The sequence below is a fragment of the Antechinus flavipes genome, chromosome 5, assembly GCF_016432865.1.
Source record: "Antechinus flavipes isolate AdamAnt ecotype Samford, QLD, Australia chromosome 5, AdamAnt_v2, whole genome shotgun sequence".
NCBI lineage: Eukaryota > Metazoa > Chordata > Mammalia > Dasyuromorphia > Dasyuridae > Antechinus > Antechinus flavipes.
This window is the reverse complement of record NC_067402.1, coordinates 250,400,598-250,422,913: the sequence shown is the minus strand read 5'-3', so window position 1 is coordinate 250,422,913 and position 22,316 is coordinate 250,400,598. Positions and strand designations below refer to the sequence as shown.

General features: G+C 33.4%; 1 protein-coding gene across 2 annotated transcripts in view; it reads right to left on the bottom strand.

Moving 5' to 3' along the window:
• Nucleotides 1–22,316, bottom strand: part of TMTC2 (transmembrane O-mannosyltransferase targeting cadherins 2) — a 535,380-nt gene that overhangs the window by 152,920 nt on the left and 360,144 nt on the right. For both annotated transcript variants that reach the window (XM_051961459.1, XM_051961458.1), the window contains one exon: nt 16,108–16,229. In XM_051961459.1, the coding sequence (XP_051817419.1) occupies nt 16,108–16,229 (122 nt within the window). The remainder of the gene's footprint in view (nt 1–16,107; nt 16,230–22,316) is intronic.

Genomic DNA, 22,316 nt, shown 5'->3' with positions numbered 1-22,316 from the left:
TGGAAAAATTTGCTTAAAAAGTAAGCTACTAGATTTCAGAAAAGCTTGGAAAGACCTACATGAATTGATGCTAAATGAAGTGAGCAGAACCAAAAGAACATTGTATTCAGTAGCAACAAGATTATGTGATGAACAACAGTGATGGACTTGATTTGTTTCAACAATGAGGTATTTCAAGGCAATTCCACTAGACTTGATGAAAAGAGCCATCTATATGCAGAAAGAAAACTATGGAGATTGAATATGGATCAAAGCAAAGTATCTTCACCTTTTGTCATAATTATTTGTTTTCTAGTGGGGTTTTTTTTTCCTTTCATCTTTTGGTCTGATTTTTCTTGCACATATGACAAATATGGAAATATGTTTAGAAGACTTGCACATGTTTAATCTCTATTGTATTGCTTGTTGCCTAAGGGAGGGGATGAGGGAAAGGAAGGGAGAAAAATATGGAACATAAGGTTTTTCAAAGATGAATGATGAAAACTATCTTTGCATGTATTTGGAAATATATATATATATATATATACACACACACATATATATAAAGTAAGCTACTTAAGGGCAAGAACTGAATTTTTTGTCTTTATATTTTCATCATGATGTATAGGATAGCGCACATGGTACATATGCCTCTATCTGCATCTATAGAAAGACATCTTTAAATATTTCTCTAACAAAGTTAATCTTTATCAGTAGATATATCTCTAGAATATAGATACATACAAGTATATATATATATATATATATATATATCTTTCTGTGTGTTTATATAAGTATACACATAATATAAGAGGGGAAAAGAGAAGGGAGAAGGGGAGGGAAACAAAGAGAGAGAGAGCTGATTAGAAAGTTTAAACTTTATATGCTTCTATAAGCATAAGAATTATATCACTTGTAAATCAAAAATCTCACCTTTTCAGAACCTCCTAATTTTGAGTACCTGCCCTCTGGGATTACTTTTACTTTACTCTGGATATAACTTTATATGTACATAGTTGTTTGGAAAAATGTCTTCCTCATTAGAGTGCATGCTCCCTGAGGCCAGGGGCTATAGTTATATCTCTTTTTTATCTTCTGAGCTCAAAGATTGCATTTAGCAAATGCGTGATAAATACTTGGTAAATCAACCAAACTGGTTGATTTCACTGGATATCACTGGATCATAGGCTCTATGATCTAAAAGGGACTTTAAAAATCGTTGTGTGACTTTTCCAAGGTCACCATGCTGTGAAGTGGCAGAACTGGGATTTGGGCTCATGACTCCAAGTTTTGTGTTCTGTCCACTGCTCTATTCTGAAACCCACTTTTCTAAAAGAAATTCTAGCTTTTACAACAAATGTCATTTAAACTTACCATCAGTTTCTCTCAACTTATCTTTGTAATCAAATAGTTCCACTGCCAAGTAAATGAAAAGAGCTGATATAAACCTTGCAGCAAACCTGGCAGTGTCGGCATAACATAAAGCTCATTACTTTTGGTGTAATATGTTTCCCTGCCTCTTTCTTCTTCTGGAGAAACTAGCACACACTGTAAAAATAAATATGATCCTTCACAGCTAGAAATGCTGTAAGCCCACAGGCATTTGTCAGAGATAATTATTTTTTAATTAATATTCTCTTCTCAACTAAAATACATTTTCTCAATATTTTGTCATTTCATAACACATCTGCATTTGATTTAAGAAATCTTTGCTGTACATAATATATACAGGTGCCAGTATTTACAAAATAAAAAAATCACTCTATATACTCACTTTAAAGTGAAGTTATGGAGACAGAAGAGTTTGTTTTAAAATATTTGTAGATATAGATAATACACACGTATATAAGAGACAGATATAAAGACAGAGAGACACAGACAAGAGATAGGGAAGGAGGAGAAATGAGGAGGAGGGAGAGACACAGACAGAGAGAAAGAGAAAGAAAAAAAGACAGACAGAAACAGAGACACACTAAAAAAAAGAGAGAGAAAAGAAAGTTTATGCTTTATATTTCTATAAACATGAATTATATCACCCATCAATAAAAATAATGAATATCTTACCTTTCCACACACCCCCAATTGCTAGTATCTTCCTTTTGAGATTATCTTTACTTTATCTTAAATACACCTTTTAAAATGTGCTTTTATTTAATTATACATTTATGTTTTAAAATATAAAATTCTAGAGTTATATTTTGGTTTTTTATGGACTTTCTTTACAAAAAAAAAAAAGCCATTGCATTGAAATCTCTCTATTTACATCCAATTTTTTTTTAAAATGAGCAAGTCTAACAGTATAACGGGGTCTATATTGCAAACACAGAAAAAAATTCTCTACTGTATAATTTATTTGGTGCTAACATCAACAAATAGGCCTATAATTTGCAAATGATGATTTGGTAGCAACTAGCTCAAGATGCTTGCACTTGTCAGAATCACAGTATTTTACAATTAAATTTATCAAAGTTCTATCTTCTGTCAAGCACCAGGTTGTTTTTTTTTTTTTTTTTCAGTTCCATCCTGTGAATATTGATTTCCCAAGACATACAAAGAAAAGGCTATTACAAACAGAGAGGCCAACCAAAACTCCTCCCCTTTCTTTTCTAGACACAAATATGATTCTTGGGTAATGTCTATAAGGTTACAGCAAGGAAAGAGAAAAAAAAATACATGTTGAGAAAAATGGGAATGTCCTGACAGCTTATCAGCATGGAGACTTTGTATTCATAAATGCATATGATAAGCATATTGTAGAATTTTTCCAGTTTTGAGCAGTCAAATGTGCAGCTGATAACACACATACAAGCATGCTTTGGTTTCACATCAATATAAAACAAACATACACTGTCTCTCCAATACTAACAGAAAATGTGTTATTTTGTAGGAAAATATGTTGTACTTGCAGGAAGAAATAAAATAGTTAAGAATTCCATGCTTATGGAGAATAAAAAGTTTCAACATCTTGGTTTCCACATAAACAATCTATTTACTATTCCAACTCAGAGCTAACTTCACAGAAGATTACTTGATCTCAGGAAAAAAAAAATATATATATATATATACATATTATATATATGTATTTATATATATATTTTTTTCCTGAGATTATATATATATGATTTCCAAAGAGTACTTCTTAAAATTCAACTTCCTAAAATTTGGCATCCCAATGCTTAATTGACAATGGAATTGGCATTTTTAGCTGAGAGATCTAAGAATTGTACACTGAATTGGCTCTAAACACTAAATTGATGTCCTCAGTTTTAACATACATGTTATCCAAACATATAGGAGTACGATAGATTTTTAAGTAATCATAAGGTATGTTTTTCTTAATGGATTTGTAAAGCATTTTATAAGAATGTTTATGAACTTCTCCTTAGACAGCTTCTTTAAAAATCAGAATCCAACAATATAGTGTTTATAAGAATATAGCAATAAATAATATTTACTTAAAAGAGTTAAAGATTTTAATGTGTAAAAGATTTGCTAACATGAAGAAACATATAGAGATCATGAAGTTTAAAGGAGGGAAGAGGAGAAGAATTTCAATGATCAAACTAGAGTTTTAACTGAAAAGTTAAAAGAAAAATGAGAATTTTTCATGATCATAGAGAAGATTTTTAATTTTTAAATGGGAAAGGGCAATTTAAATATCCTTCCCTCTCTTTTAACACACTGATGTTTCCACAGGAGGATCTTCTCACTAGACCACTGATATAAGCTGCCAAGTACAGTTTAAGTGTCTTAAGTATGCAAGTACGCATGTGTACTTATGTGTATATATCTATTGCTTAGGAACAACAAAAACATAGCAATGACCTGGAAGATCACATTTCTGCAAAATAAAAAATAACTTTCAGTGACTATTATATGAAAAAGGTACAATGATATAATCTGTAGAATGTAGGTACTTTGAGGGCAGAGACTAGCACATATTTCATACATAGCTGACATAAATGTTGGTTCAATATAAAGTGAAAAAAAAACCAAAAATAAACAAAAAGTATTGTAAGTGCAGTGTTTTTTCCAAATCTGTCATATCTTATATTCCTGGCTCCAGGCTCTACTTTTACTCAATTATTTATTTCTTAAAATTTTGTTATTGAGAATTTATTTATTAATGGGAAGGATGAAATTTGGGGGGGGGGAGAAAGCAAGAAAGTTCTTTTAATGTGAATTTTTAATTTTAAAATAATTTTTCAATATAAGCTTGACCTTAGTTAACCATTTTCTATAGAAAGAGGCAGTAGTGGAAAATACACAATAAGAGAACTGATGTTACTAGAAAAGTGCTGAGAACAGGTTTGGTGTCCAGTATCTACTGGCACCTCCACTAATCTTTCAGATCAGCACCAATGAAAGAGGTTAGCAGAGTCCAACCAGAAGGTTAGGATGGGGATAAATCTAGAATCTGGAATACATAGCTTTGTTATCCTGCAACTTTTCAGAGTTCCTTGGATAGCAAGGAGATGAAATCAATCAATACTTAAATCATTTCATTGGAAGGACACATGCTGAAGTTGAAGGTCAAATATTTTGACCACATAATGAGAAGACAGCACTCAATGAAAAAGATTGGAATGTTGGGGAGGATTAAAGGCAAAAGGAGAAAGAGATGGCAGAGGATGAAATGGATAGATATGTCTTGGAAGTCATGAATATGAGGTTGGACAGACTTGCTAGATCCTGGGGTCACAGGCCTTGCTAGAAGGCCTAACATGCTTGATCCATGGGGTCACAAAGAACTGGACATGACTGAATGACTTTGTGCTGGAGTGGTTTGCCATTTCCTTCTATAGATCATTTTGCAGATCAGGAAATTGAGGCAAACAGGATGAAATGTCTTGCCCAGGATTACATAGCCAGGAAGTGTCTGAGGCCAGATTTGAATTTGGGAAGATAAACCTTCCTGACTCCAGGCCTGGCACTCTATTCACTGCATCACCTTATTACTGTAACTCTATTATATGATGATTTTTTCTTAAATATTTAGTTAAAAATGCATAAAATATTTTTATCCTTTGGGAAAAACAGTGCATGCTAATGTCTTGACCAAAATTATACACTTCCACACAAAGCTAATCCCTCAGGTAAAATGTACATGCATTCAGTTAATTCCCATAACTGGTAGTTTTATTCCTAACTACATCACAATATATATTATTATATTTAATGAAGTGAAGTATGAGTTATTATCTGTGCTCCATTACCCCTGTCAACCTAATACAAATTTATCAGCTCCTTATGTAGGACTCAGAGTTCCCAAAGTTTCCTTTAAAATGAATGACAGTCAAAATGCTGCCATGACTATCAGTGAACAATAGGTCACCAGAGACTCATTTTCTACCCTGCTGCCAAAAAAAAGGAAAAATACATTGAATTTCAGTGTTTGCTGACTTTTTCTTTCCATTTCAACCATTCCATTTCACTCTGGCCATTCTCAGCTTACCCACTAGAACTCACACTCCTTCCCCTTGGGCCTGGGCTCTGATAATGTAATTCACCTTGTTCATGTGATATGATGTTTACTTTTCTAAGAATCCAACTACCATGCCACTTTCTAGCTCCTTCCAAACCATGTTGGAATGTGTGCACCTTTCCCTTCTCTCCCCACTTTCCTTAGAAAGTTTTGCTTTGTTGTTTTTATTATTATCCTCCATTAGACTGTAAGCTCCCTTAGGTCAAGGACTGTCCTTTGGGGATCAAATGAGATGATTTTTACAAAGTAATTGGTTTTAGGTACTTGCTTATACTTTGTTCCCTTCCTTTTCTTTCCCTTGTTGCTTCAATCTATTTGTAAACCCAATGAGTAGCACGGTTGAATTTTTGTGGTGATGATGATGATGAACCCTAATAGCATTTCTATAGTACTTCATGTTTGCAAAATATTTTATATTCATTATTTCATTTGATACTCACAGCAACACAGGGACATGGGCCCCATCTTAACAGATGAGAAAACTGAAGACGATAAAGGTTTAGTTATTTGATAATGAGTTTTGAATTTATTTATTCCATACTCCATGTCTAATACTCTGTCTACTATGCCGAAAAGGATATGGGCTGTAGAGTGAAAGGATCCAAGTTTAAGTCTCACCTTCTCTACTTAATTGTCTTTGTAACCATGAGTAAGGCATTTAACCTCCCTAGTTCTTAGTTTTCTTACCTGTAAAAGAAGAGGTTGGAAAAAAAAAAAAAAAAACTTCTTATGTACTTTCTAGTTTTAAATCTGTGATCTTTTTTTCTCTACTTCAATTAACTCTAAATTTTCCTCTTTTATCCTTCTTTATTACCTTTATAGACAACTCACTTTTGACCTTGAACCATCTATCATTTTCATTATTCTTATATTTCAATCTTTATCTTATTGAGATCTTTTTCTAATCTTAGAATGATTTTCCCTGCTCCCTCATCTCTATCTAGTAAAATCCTTTCTATCCCTTAAGACATATCTGAAATGCTATCTCATTCTTGGAGGTCACTTTATTTTCCCTATTTAAACATGTCACTTTCCTCTTTAGAATTTTCATGGTACTATCCTTCAGCAACAATGATGCTGTGTTTTTGCATTTTTTATATTACTATAAATGATCAATACATATTAGTTAAATGGAAAAATGATTGGAAAAGAATATTATTAGAATACAAGATCCAGGAGGCCATCAAGCATAATTATTTATCTCTGTCTCTTTCAACAATATTAACAGATATAACTGCTTATTCATGGAATCACAACATCAGGGTTGAAAAGGAAGTCTGAAAAAATCTAGGAAAATCTATTTCTGAATAGGAACCCCCAAAACAACATCTCAAAATGGTTATCCAATGGGAACCAGCAGACATTCAGTGACAGAATCTTACAAATAACTGAAACAATTCATACTTTTGAACATCTTCAATTAAGACATTTAAATTTATGGCTAGCAATGCCTGCCACTTTGCAGCTTCCATCCATGGCTTCCATTATAGTCTTGCCCTCTGGGATCCAGCAAAGTAAGTTTAAACCTTTCTTTTTACCACATAACAATCATTCAAGTACTTGAAGACAGCCCTCATATTTTCCTAAGACTTTTCTTCTCCAGATTAATGATTCCTTATTCCTTCAGCCAGATTTCAAAAGACAGAAGCTCCAGACTTAATAATCATCTAGATCATTTTCTTCTGTATGCTCTCCAGTTCTCTATTTCTATTTTGAAAAATGGCATACAAAATTGAACACAGACATTTTAGTTGTGTTCTTACCAATAAAAATACAGAACTATCACCTCTCATGTTTTAGACATTATATATGAAAAGATAATTACTATAAGATAATATAACATGAATATATATGTATATGGATACGCATTATATATTTTATATATACAGACACATACATGTATATCTATTTGTTTTTACATTATCTTTATTTCTCAATATATCCATCTTCCCACAAATGTGCAAATTCTATACCTATTGTTCCCCACCTATGCAAAGAAGAGAGTAAAAGATTCTATACTTTTATTAAAGCATTCTGCAATTTTTTTTAACTTTTAAAATTGTCATGCAATTGTCTCATACTGAGTTTGAATACTAATAAAACTTTGATCCCCATAACAATCTAAAAAGAAGATGTTATTAAGATCCTCATTTTATAGATGAGAAACTGAAGAATGAGAGAGATTAAGTTCCTTGGCCAAAGCCACACAGTTAATGAAAGCATAAACAGAATTCAAAACATCTTGATTTGAAGTCCAGCAATTTTTATGTATTTATTTCGTATTTTATTCTCCCCAAATTATAATGTAAAGGTTAGTATTCTATCACTCCACCTATCAATCAATGACAGCTTAATTGAGTCAGATAATATAAATCTATAGCAGACTCCTTCTCATGATTTTGTGATTTCCTCTACAATCCAGAAGCAAGAGTGAGAAAGCCTGATGGGGGAAATCACTGAGGACTGAATTTAAAAGGTAGAAATAAAAATACATATTAAACAAAAAAAAATTCCAGGGCACAGGAGATCATATCTTTGAAATACATATCTTTCATGGAAGGAAAGAATATACTGAATAAATAAGAATATTAAATTGTGCTATAATGTGATTTTACATAATTTATAATTTTTTATCCCTTCTTTGACCCCATAGACCATAAGATTTTTTGAAGGAAGTTTGTAATATTTGAAAGAAGATTTAATATTTGTTACATCTGTGCCATAGGCAGGAATACAAATATTTAATTTTCTTTAGTAATAACATTATAACCATTATCATCATCAATCTGAAAGGCCTTGCAATTTCACAGTCAATCACATTTAAAAAGCATAGGGCATATTAAAATCTATTTAAAGATAAAAAAAGAATGAATTGTTTTGCTACTCTATAATTTGCTACTTCTGTAGTATCTACAGAGATATAATTTCATCTAAAGCAGAAAAAGCCAGAATTCTATACATAGACATGGATCAAAATGAGCTGAAATAATTTAATATTCAAATAATCATCATTATTTCAAAAATTAGAAACATCAAACATGACACCATGCTCTCTGTAATTATAATGTATTTGTTGGAAAATGATAATTTTTTTTTCCCCTTATAGAGTGTGAAGTAGTTAATATGTTCTTTTCAAATTGTGCTTGAAATTAGCTAATGGGGAAAACAGAACTATTTTGTACTACTGATATTTAGAAACTACAAAATACATGGGCATTTTCCCATCATAATTCCACAAATCAGTTCAGATCTTTTTTGTCTTAAAAACCCTGAGGAAAACTGAATTGTTATAGTGCGAGAGATGTGAATATTCAACAGAATATAGGTCAAAGGTTCTTCATAAAAACTTATGAAAAAATTTATGTCATGTACTCTTTTTTTAGCAATCTCTATATCTATGAATCTCTTCTTAAAATGATATTCTTAAATAATTGAAAAAATGCTAAATTTCAGCTAGAGGTTAGTGGGAATGAAGATTTATTATTTTTCCCCAAGTTCATGGATTCACTGAAATAGATCCTATAATTCCTGTGAGGAAGAAGGGGGCAGGAGGTGAACCCCTTGAACTCTATATTAACTTCTGGATCAATGTGTTTGCTTCCTGTGAGAAAGGTATGTTTAAGAGAAAGGGACAAATCAATAGTGAAAGAATTTTAGGCATTCCTAGGAGTAATATTTCTTAGGTTGGGGGCATTTATGGAATTCCTCAAACTGCATACCACAGAAGCAACTTCCATTTCTTCATGTGTGAAGCAAAGCACAATTTTGCTTATGCATTTTATTTTTGTATCCTTGTCATTTAGCACATTCCCTGGCATATAGTAAACACTTAAAGTTGATTGTTTGGTACACTTTTTTTCAGAGTCTAATTCTTTGCTTAATTCAATGACACATTGAGTGAATAAAAAAAAAAAAAAAACTTTTTAGAACTATCTAGGGGAATGGGAAGAAGAGCTATAGTACTCTTCTTAACCTGCATGGAGTTGAAACAGGCTTCTCCAGATTGCCTCTACACTCCAAGATTTAAAAAAGGAAGCAGAATGTATGATACATTGGAAGCTTTGTTTCTGGAAACAGAATTCAGATTCTACTTATGTTATTTACCAACAAATCACCCTCTATAAAATGAGGGTGTGGGATAAATTCATCTCAATCCCTTGCAGTTTTAGATCTATAATCCTATCATATCAGAGTAAGAGAATATGATTCTCTGTAAATCTGTAAGCACCTTCTTAAAACATGCCAGGAAGTTTTCTAGCAAAAAAAAAAAAAAAAAAAAAAAAATCTTCTGGATGCTATTTTTCTATACAAAGTGAAGAGTCTGCTTCAAACAAACCTTTGTCCACTTTCCAGGGCATGTTATTCTAACCTGGGAAAGGGAAAATTGAGTGGGCTCTATTCCGTAAAATATATTTAAGCCCTACTCATAAAATTCTGGTTATTACAACCAATGATCATTCTTATATGTCCTCTATTACATGACATTATGGCAAGTGGCTTGATGGACAGTTCCCTGTCTTTAGCCAACTGCCTCATGTCAAATATGTCCAGGTCAAAATGTCCTATTTAGGTGGGAATTCTCTTTTGTGTTTCTATCTTCCCCCAAAAGTATTGTTCATACAATGCAAACTGAATTACAGTATATGCTCAAGGCTACACCTGGTACTGCCACTTTTGACAAAGAGCTTCAATTATACCTTAGAAATGAGAGACCTGCAATTTGAAAAGCTTTTACAAGAATTATGCTTTCCTTTGTGAGGGAGAAATAAATTTCCGAGGAAAGTCTAAAGCTCAGGTGCTTTGGCTCCAGCCCAATGTTTTACTACTTGACTATGGTAAATGTGGATGTCACTTTTACCTAGCCCTATTTCTAAAGGACTTTTTCGTAGTTCTGGATATTTTGAAGTCTAAAGGGACATAGTATGTATGCTGGACCAGAATAATGCTGCAAAATCCTCTTTTCTGAACAACAGCAAAGAGACAGATATAACACTATAAATTTAAATGTAAGTTAACTGGATTTTTTCCAGTAAATGCAAGTATAGCTACTTGAATTCTTGAAAAATTAGGTATTTTCTTTGTCCTTTCTCCAATATGAATGCTCTTATAAATTGGGCTTTATTCATTTCAAAACTGTCTACATCATCATTTATTATAAAAGAAAACTTCATAAACTATATTAAATAGGAAATTTTGTGTATATCTTTAAAAACATGTCAGGGAGACTGATGTATGCATGGAACTCAGTGTGTGTTCACAGCAATTTTTAAAAATAAAAATTTAGATATTTTAAATTATAAGCTAAATTTTGAAAAGAAACATGGGAGAAAAAAGGGAAAAATATAAAGAAGGAATAGACAAGGTTTTGGAGGGTTCTTATAAAGGTATAGAAGAATTGTCTTATATTTATTTATATTAAGGAATAATGGAGTGATCATGACAATTAGATCCATCCATCACTGCAGGAGATGCAACAAAAAAAAAAAAAAAAATGAAGGTTTAGAACAAATAAGATTTTAAAAAAGCAAGGATCTTAATGAAAATTTAAAACAAACAAATGTGAAAGAGGTTGCTCTAGGAAAGAGTGAGTTCTTCCTCTCTGAACTTCACTCAAAGGTCAAAAAGTCATTGTATGTTGGCCCATGCTTATTGAGAAGGAACCTCTTATTCAGGTAGGGTAAAATGAGATAGGTTTTGAAATTCTTCACTTTTGAAATTCCCAAATTCTGTGCACGGCAGCTTTGGTGCTCACACTGTCTTGGGCTGGGGTTTCCTGTGCACTTGATGCACTATTAGGAATGTGAAGAAAGATGATGGAAATCTGGAGGCAATGGGAGGGGAAACCAAGTTGTGAAAATGTAGGTGAATAGATCTTTGAATTCATCCATTGGACTACAGAAATGCAAAATATAATATCCTATGGGATTCATGACTTCCTTTCAAAATTCTACTGCTGAAAATCACACCACACTATCTGACTAAATCCAAAAAGGCACCCCAATTAAAAAAAAGTTTTCAAGCATACTTCTTATGAGTAATAAACATGATTTTTTCTGCAACGTTTCCCCCATGGTTCAGCCCTGTGAAGCAAAACAAAAAAAGTCTAATCCCTCTATCTTTGTTTTGATGAAGTTGAGATCTGATTATGAAATCATGATACTTATAAAATATGAGCTTATGAGTTCTACATATCTATTTTAGGAGAAAGGGAGTTTTCAATATATGTATAGGACAGACTGACCCTCAGTAGACATATTTTTTTTCCCCAAAAGACAATCTTTTAAACACTTGAAAACTTGTCATTCCCACTGATACATTGTTGGTGGAATTGTGAATACATCCAGCCATTCTGGAGAGCAATTTGGAACTCTGCTCAAAAAGTTATCAAACTGTGCATACCCTTTGATCCAGCAGTGTTTCTACTGGGCTTATACCCCAAAGAGATACTAAAGAAGGGAAAGGGACCTGTTTGTGCCAAAATGTTTGTGGCAGCCCTGTTTGTAGTGGCTAGAAGCTGGAAAATGAAAGGATATCCATCAATTGGAGAATGGTTGAGTAAATTGTGGTATATGAATGTTATGGAATATTATTGTTCTGTAAGGAATGACCAGCAGGATGAATACAGAGAGGACTGGCGAGACTTACATGAACTGATACTGAGTGAAATGAGCAGAACCAGGAGATCATTATATACCCAACAACGATATTGTTTGAGGATGTATTCTGATGGAAGTGGATCTCTTCGATAAAAAGAGCCTTAATTGATCAAAGATAGACAGAAGCAGCTACACCCAGAGAAAGAACACTGGGAAATGAATATAAACTGCTTGCATTTTTGTTTTTCTTCCCGGGTTATTTATACCTTCTGAATTCAATTCTCCCTGTGCAACAAGAAAACTGTTCAGTTCTGCACACATATATTGTATCTAGGATATACTGCAACCCATTCAACATGTAAAGGACTGTTGCCATCTGGGGGAAGGGGTGGAGGGAGGGAGGGGAAAAATCGGAACAGAAGTGAATGCAAGGGACAATGCTGTAAAAAATTACCCTGGCATGCGTTCTATCAATAAAAAGTTAAAAAAAAAAAAAAGAAAGAAAAAAGAAAACTTGTCATTCCTTCCTAAGGTTTTTATTCTCTGGATCCCATTGCTTGCTTCAAGTCTCTTTTCTCCAATTGCTTCTATATTCCTATTATTGTGCTATAAGAAATGATGAATAGGACAATTCAGAAAAACCTGAGAAGACTTACATGTACTGCTACAAAGTGAAGCGATCAGGACCAAGAGAACATTAAACATGGTATAAGCAATATTGTATAATGAAAAACTATGAATGACTTATTCTCAGCAATACAATAATACAAGAAAATTCAAGATAAAAAATGCTATCCACTTCCAGACAAACAACTAATGTCTGAATATAGACTGAAGCGTACTATTTTTCCACTTTATTTTTATTTTCTTCCTCTCCCTTCCTCCCTCTCTTACTTTCTCCCTCCCTGATATTTAAAATCTTTCACAATATGACTCCAATTTATCTTACCAAGCTTGTAGCATCCCTTTCTCCTTTACATCACTCATATTCTAGTCAAACTGGATTGTGAGCCACCTGGTTCACAATATTCCATGTCCTCTATACCTTATATGCAATCCCTCCTTGTCTCTGTCCCATAGATTCCCTAGCTTTATACCAAACTAAATTTAGTGCCATCTTCTATAGTTATTCTTTTCACCTTATGTATTAGTTTCTTCCTGCCTAGAAATTACTTTGCTTTGACTTTGTACATATATTTATTTGTGTCTCTCTATTATTTTCCCAAACAGCATAAAACTTCTTGTAAGGTCAAGACCAGATTTCCATATTTATATTTTTAGAACTACATAGTACTTGGCACTATGAAATAAGTAATAGACTAAATTTTCCTGTTTATTAGTCAAAATATTTTTTTTCCTGTATCAAGAATCACTGTTAGAAATTCATCCCCTTTTCCCAATATAACATTCAAATTCTATAAACAAACTAAGAGGCAAATTTTTATAAACAATTTATGTTAGAATCAACTATGTCGGTCTATAAAAATGGTTAAGAAAAAAGAACTAATATGATTTTTTAATGGTGAAGGGAAAGGGAGTGGCATGATATTATGGGAGGGAGAGGGTATAATAAAGAATATTTTTTAATGTTATGAGCTCTGGATCTGTTGCTACCTTGATAACAATGAGCTAGCCAAGCATTCACTTTTGCCCTCAATTTGATCATTTAGAAAGTGACTATATGAACTCTAAAATTCCTTTCAGTTCTAACATTAAATTTCATTTTAATTTGATTTTAAAATATAATTCTTATATGATATCCTCAATTGATATAATCATACTCAGAATAAGTAACACAGTTGTAGTCACTCCTACATATAGTTATTTCTTCTATCCTTAATGAAAAGTGGCTTGGAGTAAGTACTACCAGAATTAAAAACAGCAGTTCCCACTGCAACTAAAACTGTGCCTTCTGCTAAGACTAATAGCCAATTTTTACACTGTTTTACATTTAAAGTATTCGGAAGTCAAAATGTGTGGCATTTTTCACTTTGCCAGTCCCATGCTGAATCGATGGCATACTATCAAGTGAAGAAATCAAAAATGAGACCAAGGCAGTCCTTGGGGAACAAAGAACTTGCCAATTCTCATAATTTAGAAAGAAATCTGTTAAAGATGATTGTGGGATTTTCACACTGTGAATCTAAACCATCCCATAATAGGGTTTATATTTCATCTAATCAGCAACTTGGAAACTATAAAAAGAATCCTTAAGTACTATTGGGGGAAAAAAATTAAAATTTGGATTGTAATATGCAAAGCCCTTCCTTCCCCTACATATGTTCCAGTAAAATAAAGCTTCTGAGTCTCATAAAGAATTTCTCCTTAAAAAAAAAAAAAAAGGAATAAAGTAGTCTTTCCAAATTATGTCTTAGATGCAGGAAATATAAAATAAAAAGCCTCAAGAAGGGCTGTTGAGGATTTTACGTCCAGATTATTTGTCAAACATGGGGCATTTTGCAAATCATATATATATGTGAATGCTCTTGATTTATTTTTTCAAGATAACCTTTTTGTCTACTGAGAATCATAAAAAATGGATTTTAAAACCTACAATATGTCTTTAGAGAGAGATTTGCAGACCGCACTTTTATCAATCCAACTGAAAATGTAAAAAATTCCACTTCAATCAATGATTGACTTAAAAACATTTCTATAATGGAGTAGTACTGGCAAGATTCCCATATATTCATTTCAATTCTGTAGCTGTCTGAGTAATCCTTATGAAATTGAACTCATTGGGGATTTCACAAAAACAAACAAACAAACCAAAAAAAACCAACAACAACAAAAACACCTTTTATGAAGGGTGAAGCCAGACAAATTATTTGAGTCTGAAAGATACAACTCTGGCATACTTCATTCTAAGACTTGAAACAAGAATATTTGCTTAAATATTTTACTGATCACAAAATATATGTAATAAAATACTTCACTAATGATTAATTATTATTCTATATTCTGACATGGCTTTAAATATTCATTGATGTCATAAGATCACAGCAGGTAATTTGAAGAATTGAAATCAAAACAATGAAGCAATAAAATGTAGTGAATAGAATACTGGCTTTGGAATCAGGAAGACTGATTTTAAATTTAATCTCAAAAATGCACTCCTTAACCCCTATTTGCCTCAGTTTAACTATAAAATGGAGACAATAGCTCCTACCTCCCAGTGTTATTGTAAAGATCAATTGGGATAATGTTTGTAAATAGCTTTGCACATCTTAAGTTCTATATAACTATTTATTCCTCTCCCTTCTCCTTCAAATGATCATAGCTTGAACCTGCATGTATTCATGTATGCAGGTTGAAATGGTCATCCTCCTTAAAGGTTCAATTTATGTCTCTTCTCTTTAACAAAGCCCTTCTTTAGTGCTTTGCAAACCTCAAAATGCTACATGATTATCACTCATTATGATTTTTCTCTCACATTGTAAACATCTTGTACTTAGCCAGTACTTCATTAATACCTGTTAGATTAAATTGTTAAATAGTAAGGATCTGCTGCAAACCTGACCAAAAAAGATAATAATTAATTTAAAAGATGAAACAACATAAAAGAAAATTAAATGCAAAGCTTGGACAACATTTTAAGAACTTTCAGCCAATGACTTGCTTTTAAAATGTAAATATTACTGCTAAGGTTAGTTAATATATTCAATACATAAGATGGATCTTTTCCCTACACTTACATCGAGCTTAATCAAGAGTAAAATAGCTTTTGTGTGCTGACAGACAATCTTCCCCTTCCCCTCAATCCTACTCTGGAGTGATTTCAGGTTGCTCTGAAGAATCTCTACATTCATGCTGGATCTTTCTTGTAACTCTTGGTGTATATCTATAAAGCAGCTGGGGTTATGGTAAAGATTAAGCCCATCCTAGAAGGTTCATGTGATGAAAAATCTGCCAACACCAACACTATAGTACTCTAGACACAAGAGCTACCCAGAGAAGACAAGATATGGGAAAGTCATTCTGTATTTCTCGACACAGGCTCATACTAATAGCCTTAGAGTCTGCCTAAAGGGAATGTTGGATACTCACTGTTAAGGCCAAGAGTTTCCCATAGGTAAGATGAGCAGGAATGTGGTCAGTCTTTGATCTCAAGGATTCCACATACCAACGTTCTGCCTCTGAAAGTCTGCTCAGCCTTAGATAGGCTTCACCTGAAATGAGATGTATGAAGTCACAGACTACTCATAATCTTACCAATTAAATGGATTTTTAAGTAATTTGGAAGAGGGAAAATATTCTTTCAACAAGTATCCATAAGCTACCTGTGAAATTATAAACTAATTTGCCTAGTACCAAGTGGTAATAAAGAAAACATTTAAGATGACCTCCAAGCTGGGACAAGGCATTTGAGTATGTATAACAGACTTGAAAATGGCATCCTTCCTGCTGAGTTATTATAGATACTTTATATATTAACTGGAGAAAATGAAGGGAAACACTATGTAATTATACTGATCCAGTCTGGCCCCATTTAAGAAATGGGAAAATGTGTTTTTTCAGAGATGCTGGAATAAGGGAATGAAATATTGAACATGCTATCAGATGTCATCACTGTGTTGCTTTATTTTGATGAACTGGGTGGGGGGAAGATGTATGTATAAATTTTTGCCACAAAGGATGACTCTGTGTAGGCGAAAGAGAATGTATTTTAGAATGAAGATAATGTTTTTAAAAATCAGCAAATATTTATTAAATACCTATTATGGACCAGGTATAGTATTAATTGAAAAATAACAACAATAGTTAAACTATAGGTAGTGCTTTTGATGGGGGAACTCTGAAATTGTCTTTGACCTTTGGGGTGAGCCCTGAAACTCTTTGAAGGGGGACAGTTAAGTGGTTTCATTAAGATTGGCCCAAGATCACTCCCTACTTAGCTTGAATTTAAGTGGTTTTATTCAGTTGGAAATTTAGGCCTGGGGGCAGTGACAACATTGCATTCAATTGAAATTTCAGTCTCAGATTTCCTTTTTAACGGGCAATTTTGGGGCTAATTTCTTTGCAGTGGCCTAAAAGCAGGAATCATGCCATGCCAAGGGACTTCTCTTTGGCATATCTGTCTGCCAGGACCCTTGGCCCCTGTGAAGACATTCTCTTCTCAGCATTAACCCCTCTTTATCTCTCTGCCAGGATTTCTCTGCTAGGACTTTTATCTCTCTATCAGGACCTTGCCACTGAAGAAGTCAGTCTCCTAGCAAAAGCTGACTTCTCAGGGGCAATAAACTTCCTTTTGCCATCTAATATTTAGGGTTTGTGAATTTTTTCACATTGGATTTGCCGACTAAAGAGGGGTTTCCACAACTCTCTGCACTGCCACTTATCTCATCGTTTTGAGGTTTGCAAAGTACTTTGTAAATATTATGATTAAGCAATTGTAATAACAATGCTATGGAGCAAGATGAGAAATAATACTTCAAAAAAAATGAAATCAGTAAAAAGGAAAATAAAATTGCCAAAAGTATAGTGAGAGACCAAGACTATCTCAAGAGAATTTGCACATGAAGCTGAATATCAATAATTTGATGAAAATGGAACAGATTTGCTAGATTTTTTTAAAGTGTCTATTGGCATTGCAGATAAGATAGGAACCATTCCATTTAGCCTTTGACAGTGGTAGCACTTAAGAAGATAATATTCCAAAGAACAGCCAAGAACATTATGGCTCTAACATTTGTCAGGTATGTTACTTGCTGGGCCATTGCCAGTCATCTTGACTTATGTCTTTGCCATTGAATTCTGATGATTTTAAGGGGACAATACTGCTGATGATTTTGCACAGCTCAATCTCACTTAAATTCAATTCACTTAAATTCTCAAGTCAAAAAAATCATCCTTTGGATGTTATTGGTGCTCTTTGAGAAGGAAGAATGAACAACAATAATCTGTATTAGCTTAAATGAATCCTTTAATCTCTCTGGGTCTCAATTTCCCCATTGGTAAAACAATGATAGCTACATCCCTTCTCTCTATAAATCTATATATCTTTGTATTTATGTTCCTATTGATGTAATATGATTTTGTGGTCCCTTGATTTTAGGAGGGCTTCTGTTCTGGCAATCTATCTGATTCCAAAGTCCTGGCTTTGCCCTTCCCAAACCCAATCTAGGAATGCTATTCTGATAATCTGTCTGATTCCAGAGATTCATTGCTGACTAATCTTGTCAGTAATAACCTGGAAGGAGAATCACTCCTTCCAGAGACAACTCCTTCCTACCTATGAGCCATAAGATTAGCGTATCTATGATTGAAAGCTGGAAAAATGTATCTCCTTGCTTCTGTTTCTCTGCAGAATTTCCTTAGAATTCCAGCCCATTTTTGTAATGGTGTTACTATTGCAATAAAGCTTTGTCTCTTGGCTAAGGAAATAGGTTCAAGCCTGAAAATTCTCAAAAGTTCTACTAGATGGATTTATAACTCCCAAAAAGGGGGGGGGGGGAGGAGAAGGGGAACTGATCTCATTATGTTTTTTTCCCTAAAAGCATATATCCAGTATTACTACAATAATATGAAATTTTCATCAATGTGATACAGGTTCAATCTTTGAGGCAGTATTTTTTATAGTCCCTTTTGATAGCTAACTACTACTGCCTGACTTGTTTATTTTGGTCAGTACTGATAAGTAGCAACCTACCTAAGATGCAAAAACTTGAAAGGTTTGATAATGTGTCTTGTCAAACATGAGACAATTACAACTCAGAAAGAAATCTGTGTAACCTAATGTGATGTGTGATATAAGGGAAAATAAGTTATCAGATTTGAAGTTAGGAGAGAATCTACTACTCACTATGAAATAATAATGGACAAATCATTTAACCTCTCTCAGGCTGCCTAATTAATCTATTCATTTCTAGAACTTCTACCCTGCTACCTTGATTAGTGAATGTCTCCCCTGGCTCACTATTTGAGGTAGACCTCTGTCATTATTCCCTTTTAAATTTTATTTCCTTGCCCTTGTCTTTCTAGCAGCTTCCTCAGAAGCCTCAAATACTATACTTCTCTACTCCTCATTTCTAGTTATTGTTCAGTCATTTTTCAGTTGTGTCTGATTCTTTGTGATGTCTTTTAAGGTTTTCTTGGCCATTTCCCTCTCCAGTTCATTTACAGATGAATTAAGTGAAACAAGCAGGGTTTTGCCTGGAGGGGATCACATAGCTAATAAGGAGCTGAGGCCAGTTTGAACTCAGATGTTCCTGATTCCAGGCTTGGCACTTTAACTACTATACCATTCCCTGATCAATTCAATACTGTCAGTGTTTTTGGAAGGGCTATGTCACTCACATGGGCCAATTTACTGCCTTTGCATCTTTCCAGACCAAAGTCCCCTCCATGTCAACAACTCCTTTATGTGCATTTTCTCCTCCTTTGGAATGTAAAATCTTTTGGGAATATGACATTTATATTTGCAACCCCAGGGCAAGGTACATTTTTTAGACCATAATAAGGGCTGAGAAGTGGTGGTGGGGTTTTGTTTTTTTCCATTTGTAAAGAGGTTTTGTACCTGGGATAGAGCACCTCTGATGCTATCATTTCATATAGAAAACTCTTAGCACAATTACTGGCACAAAGGAAGCACTTATATGTTTACTGAATGAATAAATATAGAGCTGACAAAGAACCTGCTCCTAAAAGAACTCAATCATGAAGAGATGATGTAAAATATAAGAAAATGCCAGTAACTTGTAGACACATTGGCACATGTATAGAACTTTTATAACTAGTTCCAGAATGCTAAGATTTGATCTCTTGGTTCTGCTTTGAAAAAAATGTTTTTTTCTCTTTTTTCTTTCTTGCTTTTTTTTTTTTTTCAATCAGCTACCTACTGGGAAATCAATGAGTCTTCAAAAAAGATCTGAATCACCTTTGGACTTATGTCTTCATCTAATCTCTTGAGTAACACTTTTGGGAAAGCTCATTGAGTCTTTCAATTACAGGCTCTCAAAAGAGGCAATGATAGAGAAAGAGACCCTGAGGCCTCCGTGAAAGAGACTTAGTCCTTGGTTTCCATATTCATTCATTCATTCTTTTACTCTATCTATCTATCTATCTATTGTCTATCTATCTATCTGTTCTATCTGGTTTTAGAAAATACTATTTGAGCCTCCAATCTTGTGAGTTTTGAAAATCAGAAAGGAGCCCTGATATCTTGACATTTCTGACTCTGGATTTTTCCAGAATCAATTTATCATTGATGGGGGTCACCTTTGGGACTAGTCTTCAGGATTCAATTTAGGACTTGAATTTGATAGGGCCAATGCTACTTAGGAACAAAGCTAAAAAGTGAACCTTTTTTCTCAAGAAAGGTGACAGTACAGAGATAAAATAAAAAGAATGTCCCCAAAATGTTGGGGAAATGATTGTATTCTAGTTCTTGTTATAGCTTCAAAGTAAATCTCATTCTGTAAAAGTTGATCACTATTAAATGCAATGGGGTTGTTATATGCTGGAAATTAACAAGGGGACTAATACACCAGTGTAAGCTTGATTTCATAGCACTGAGCGCTCCTTAACATATCCTAGAATTCTGAGGCATAAATGTAGCAGCCTATCTCTGAAACAGTGAGACTAGAAGTACTTTATACATATTCATTGATTCATTCATCTATAAAATTGAGATTAACAATAATTGTAAAAATAAACTCATGTGTATATCTAATATTATTAGATATGGAATTTTCATATAAATTCATAATGTACTTTCTACATTTATTACTAATAACAATGATAATAATAATAACTGGGGAAAAAACTTACAGGAAGACTTGAAAAACAGTTATATATTACAAGCTATCATTGATGGATTGTTAGTTCAATCCCTAGAGGAAATATTCACATTGATGAAATCATAGCTCTACTGGAACATATGGAAAGTATAAAACAAATCAGTTTATAGAATAAACAGGAGCTTTTCAAAGACATGTTTGATATACATTTCTCCAGTCATTTGCAGATTCACATGTAAGTTAGCAAGTCCCCTTTCTTCGATAGCTTGTAGAGTTAAAAGCAAAATTGCAATTTGCCTCAGTTTTAATTTGTTCAGTCATACATATCAAGGTAAAGGAAGATGAAAGAGCAACGACAGATGGCTGGCTCTTAAAAATAACTTTTTAATATGAAATACATTCAAACTAATTTTTACAAGGGAAAATTCTGAGTATGAGTTGCATTGCATATGACACTTTATTCTTTAAATCAAAGCCTTAGGCACAAAATGTACTATACTAACAAAATTATAAAATCTGCAAACATAACCATAAACATCAATAGCTATGGTAGATTGTGGTTGGAAGACTTGATCTTGCTTTCAAAGTGTATCAGGATTGTAAAATAAAAACTCTAGTAAGGGAAACAAGCTCAAGTGTCAAGAGGAAACAAGGTGTCATGGAATGAACAATGGACCTATGGTTAAGCGATCTGGGTTGAAGTCCTGCCTCTCTTATTCACTAAGTAACTAAATACCTTGAGCTTCAAGCTATTTACAAAAAATTGCCTTTTAAATTAGGTTGAGGATGATAATAATGATTTATGAATTACCTCACCAAATTTTCATAGAGACATTCTGTAAACCTTAAGATGCTTTACAAACACAACTAATGATTCTGCTCCAAAAAACAGAACAGATCAAATTAATGTTCAAAAGAATTACTAACAGAACCCTCAAGCCTGGGGTAGAGGTCATCTTTCATCTTTGAATAAAACAATTTGAACATCAGTATGTGATTTGATCAGTATCAGGGAGCTCCCAGTAAGTAAAATCCCTCTGCTCAAAAAGATCAACTATTCTGCTTCAATTTTTCAATTTAGAGACTTGCTTGGCGTATGTTTAACATTCTTAAGTTTAAGTAACATTGTCACACAGTCAGCATGCATTGGGGAAACATTATATCAAATACAACCTCTTAACCTTAAAAAATACAAAAATAATTGTAAAAAAAATTTTTTAAGAAGATATTACAAAGGAAAATTGCTATTGAGAGGTAGGGAGGAAGATGGGAAAGCTATAATTTCACTATGAAAAGGAAAGGAAATGTAGCTAAGGATTTGGTAGAGTCATCTCTCCTGCCAGGAATTGTACATTTTGTTTAATAGATAATATAAAGGTGGGGAAGTGGTAGGAGATCATATCTAGGAAAAGAGAAGTAAGTTGTAATTATTTGTCTTTTTCTTGCATAGGTTAGTTGTTTTGTTCTGCCGTTAGAAAGAGACATGTTTCAAGATTCTCCTTTCATCATGTTCAGTCT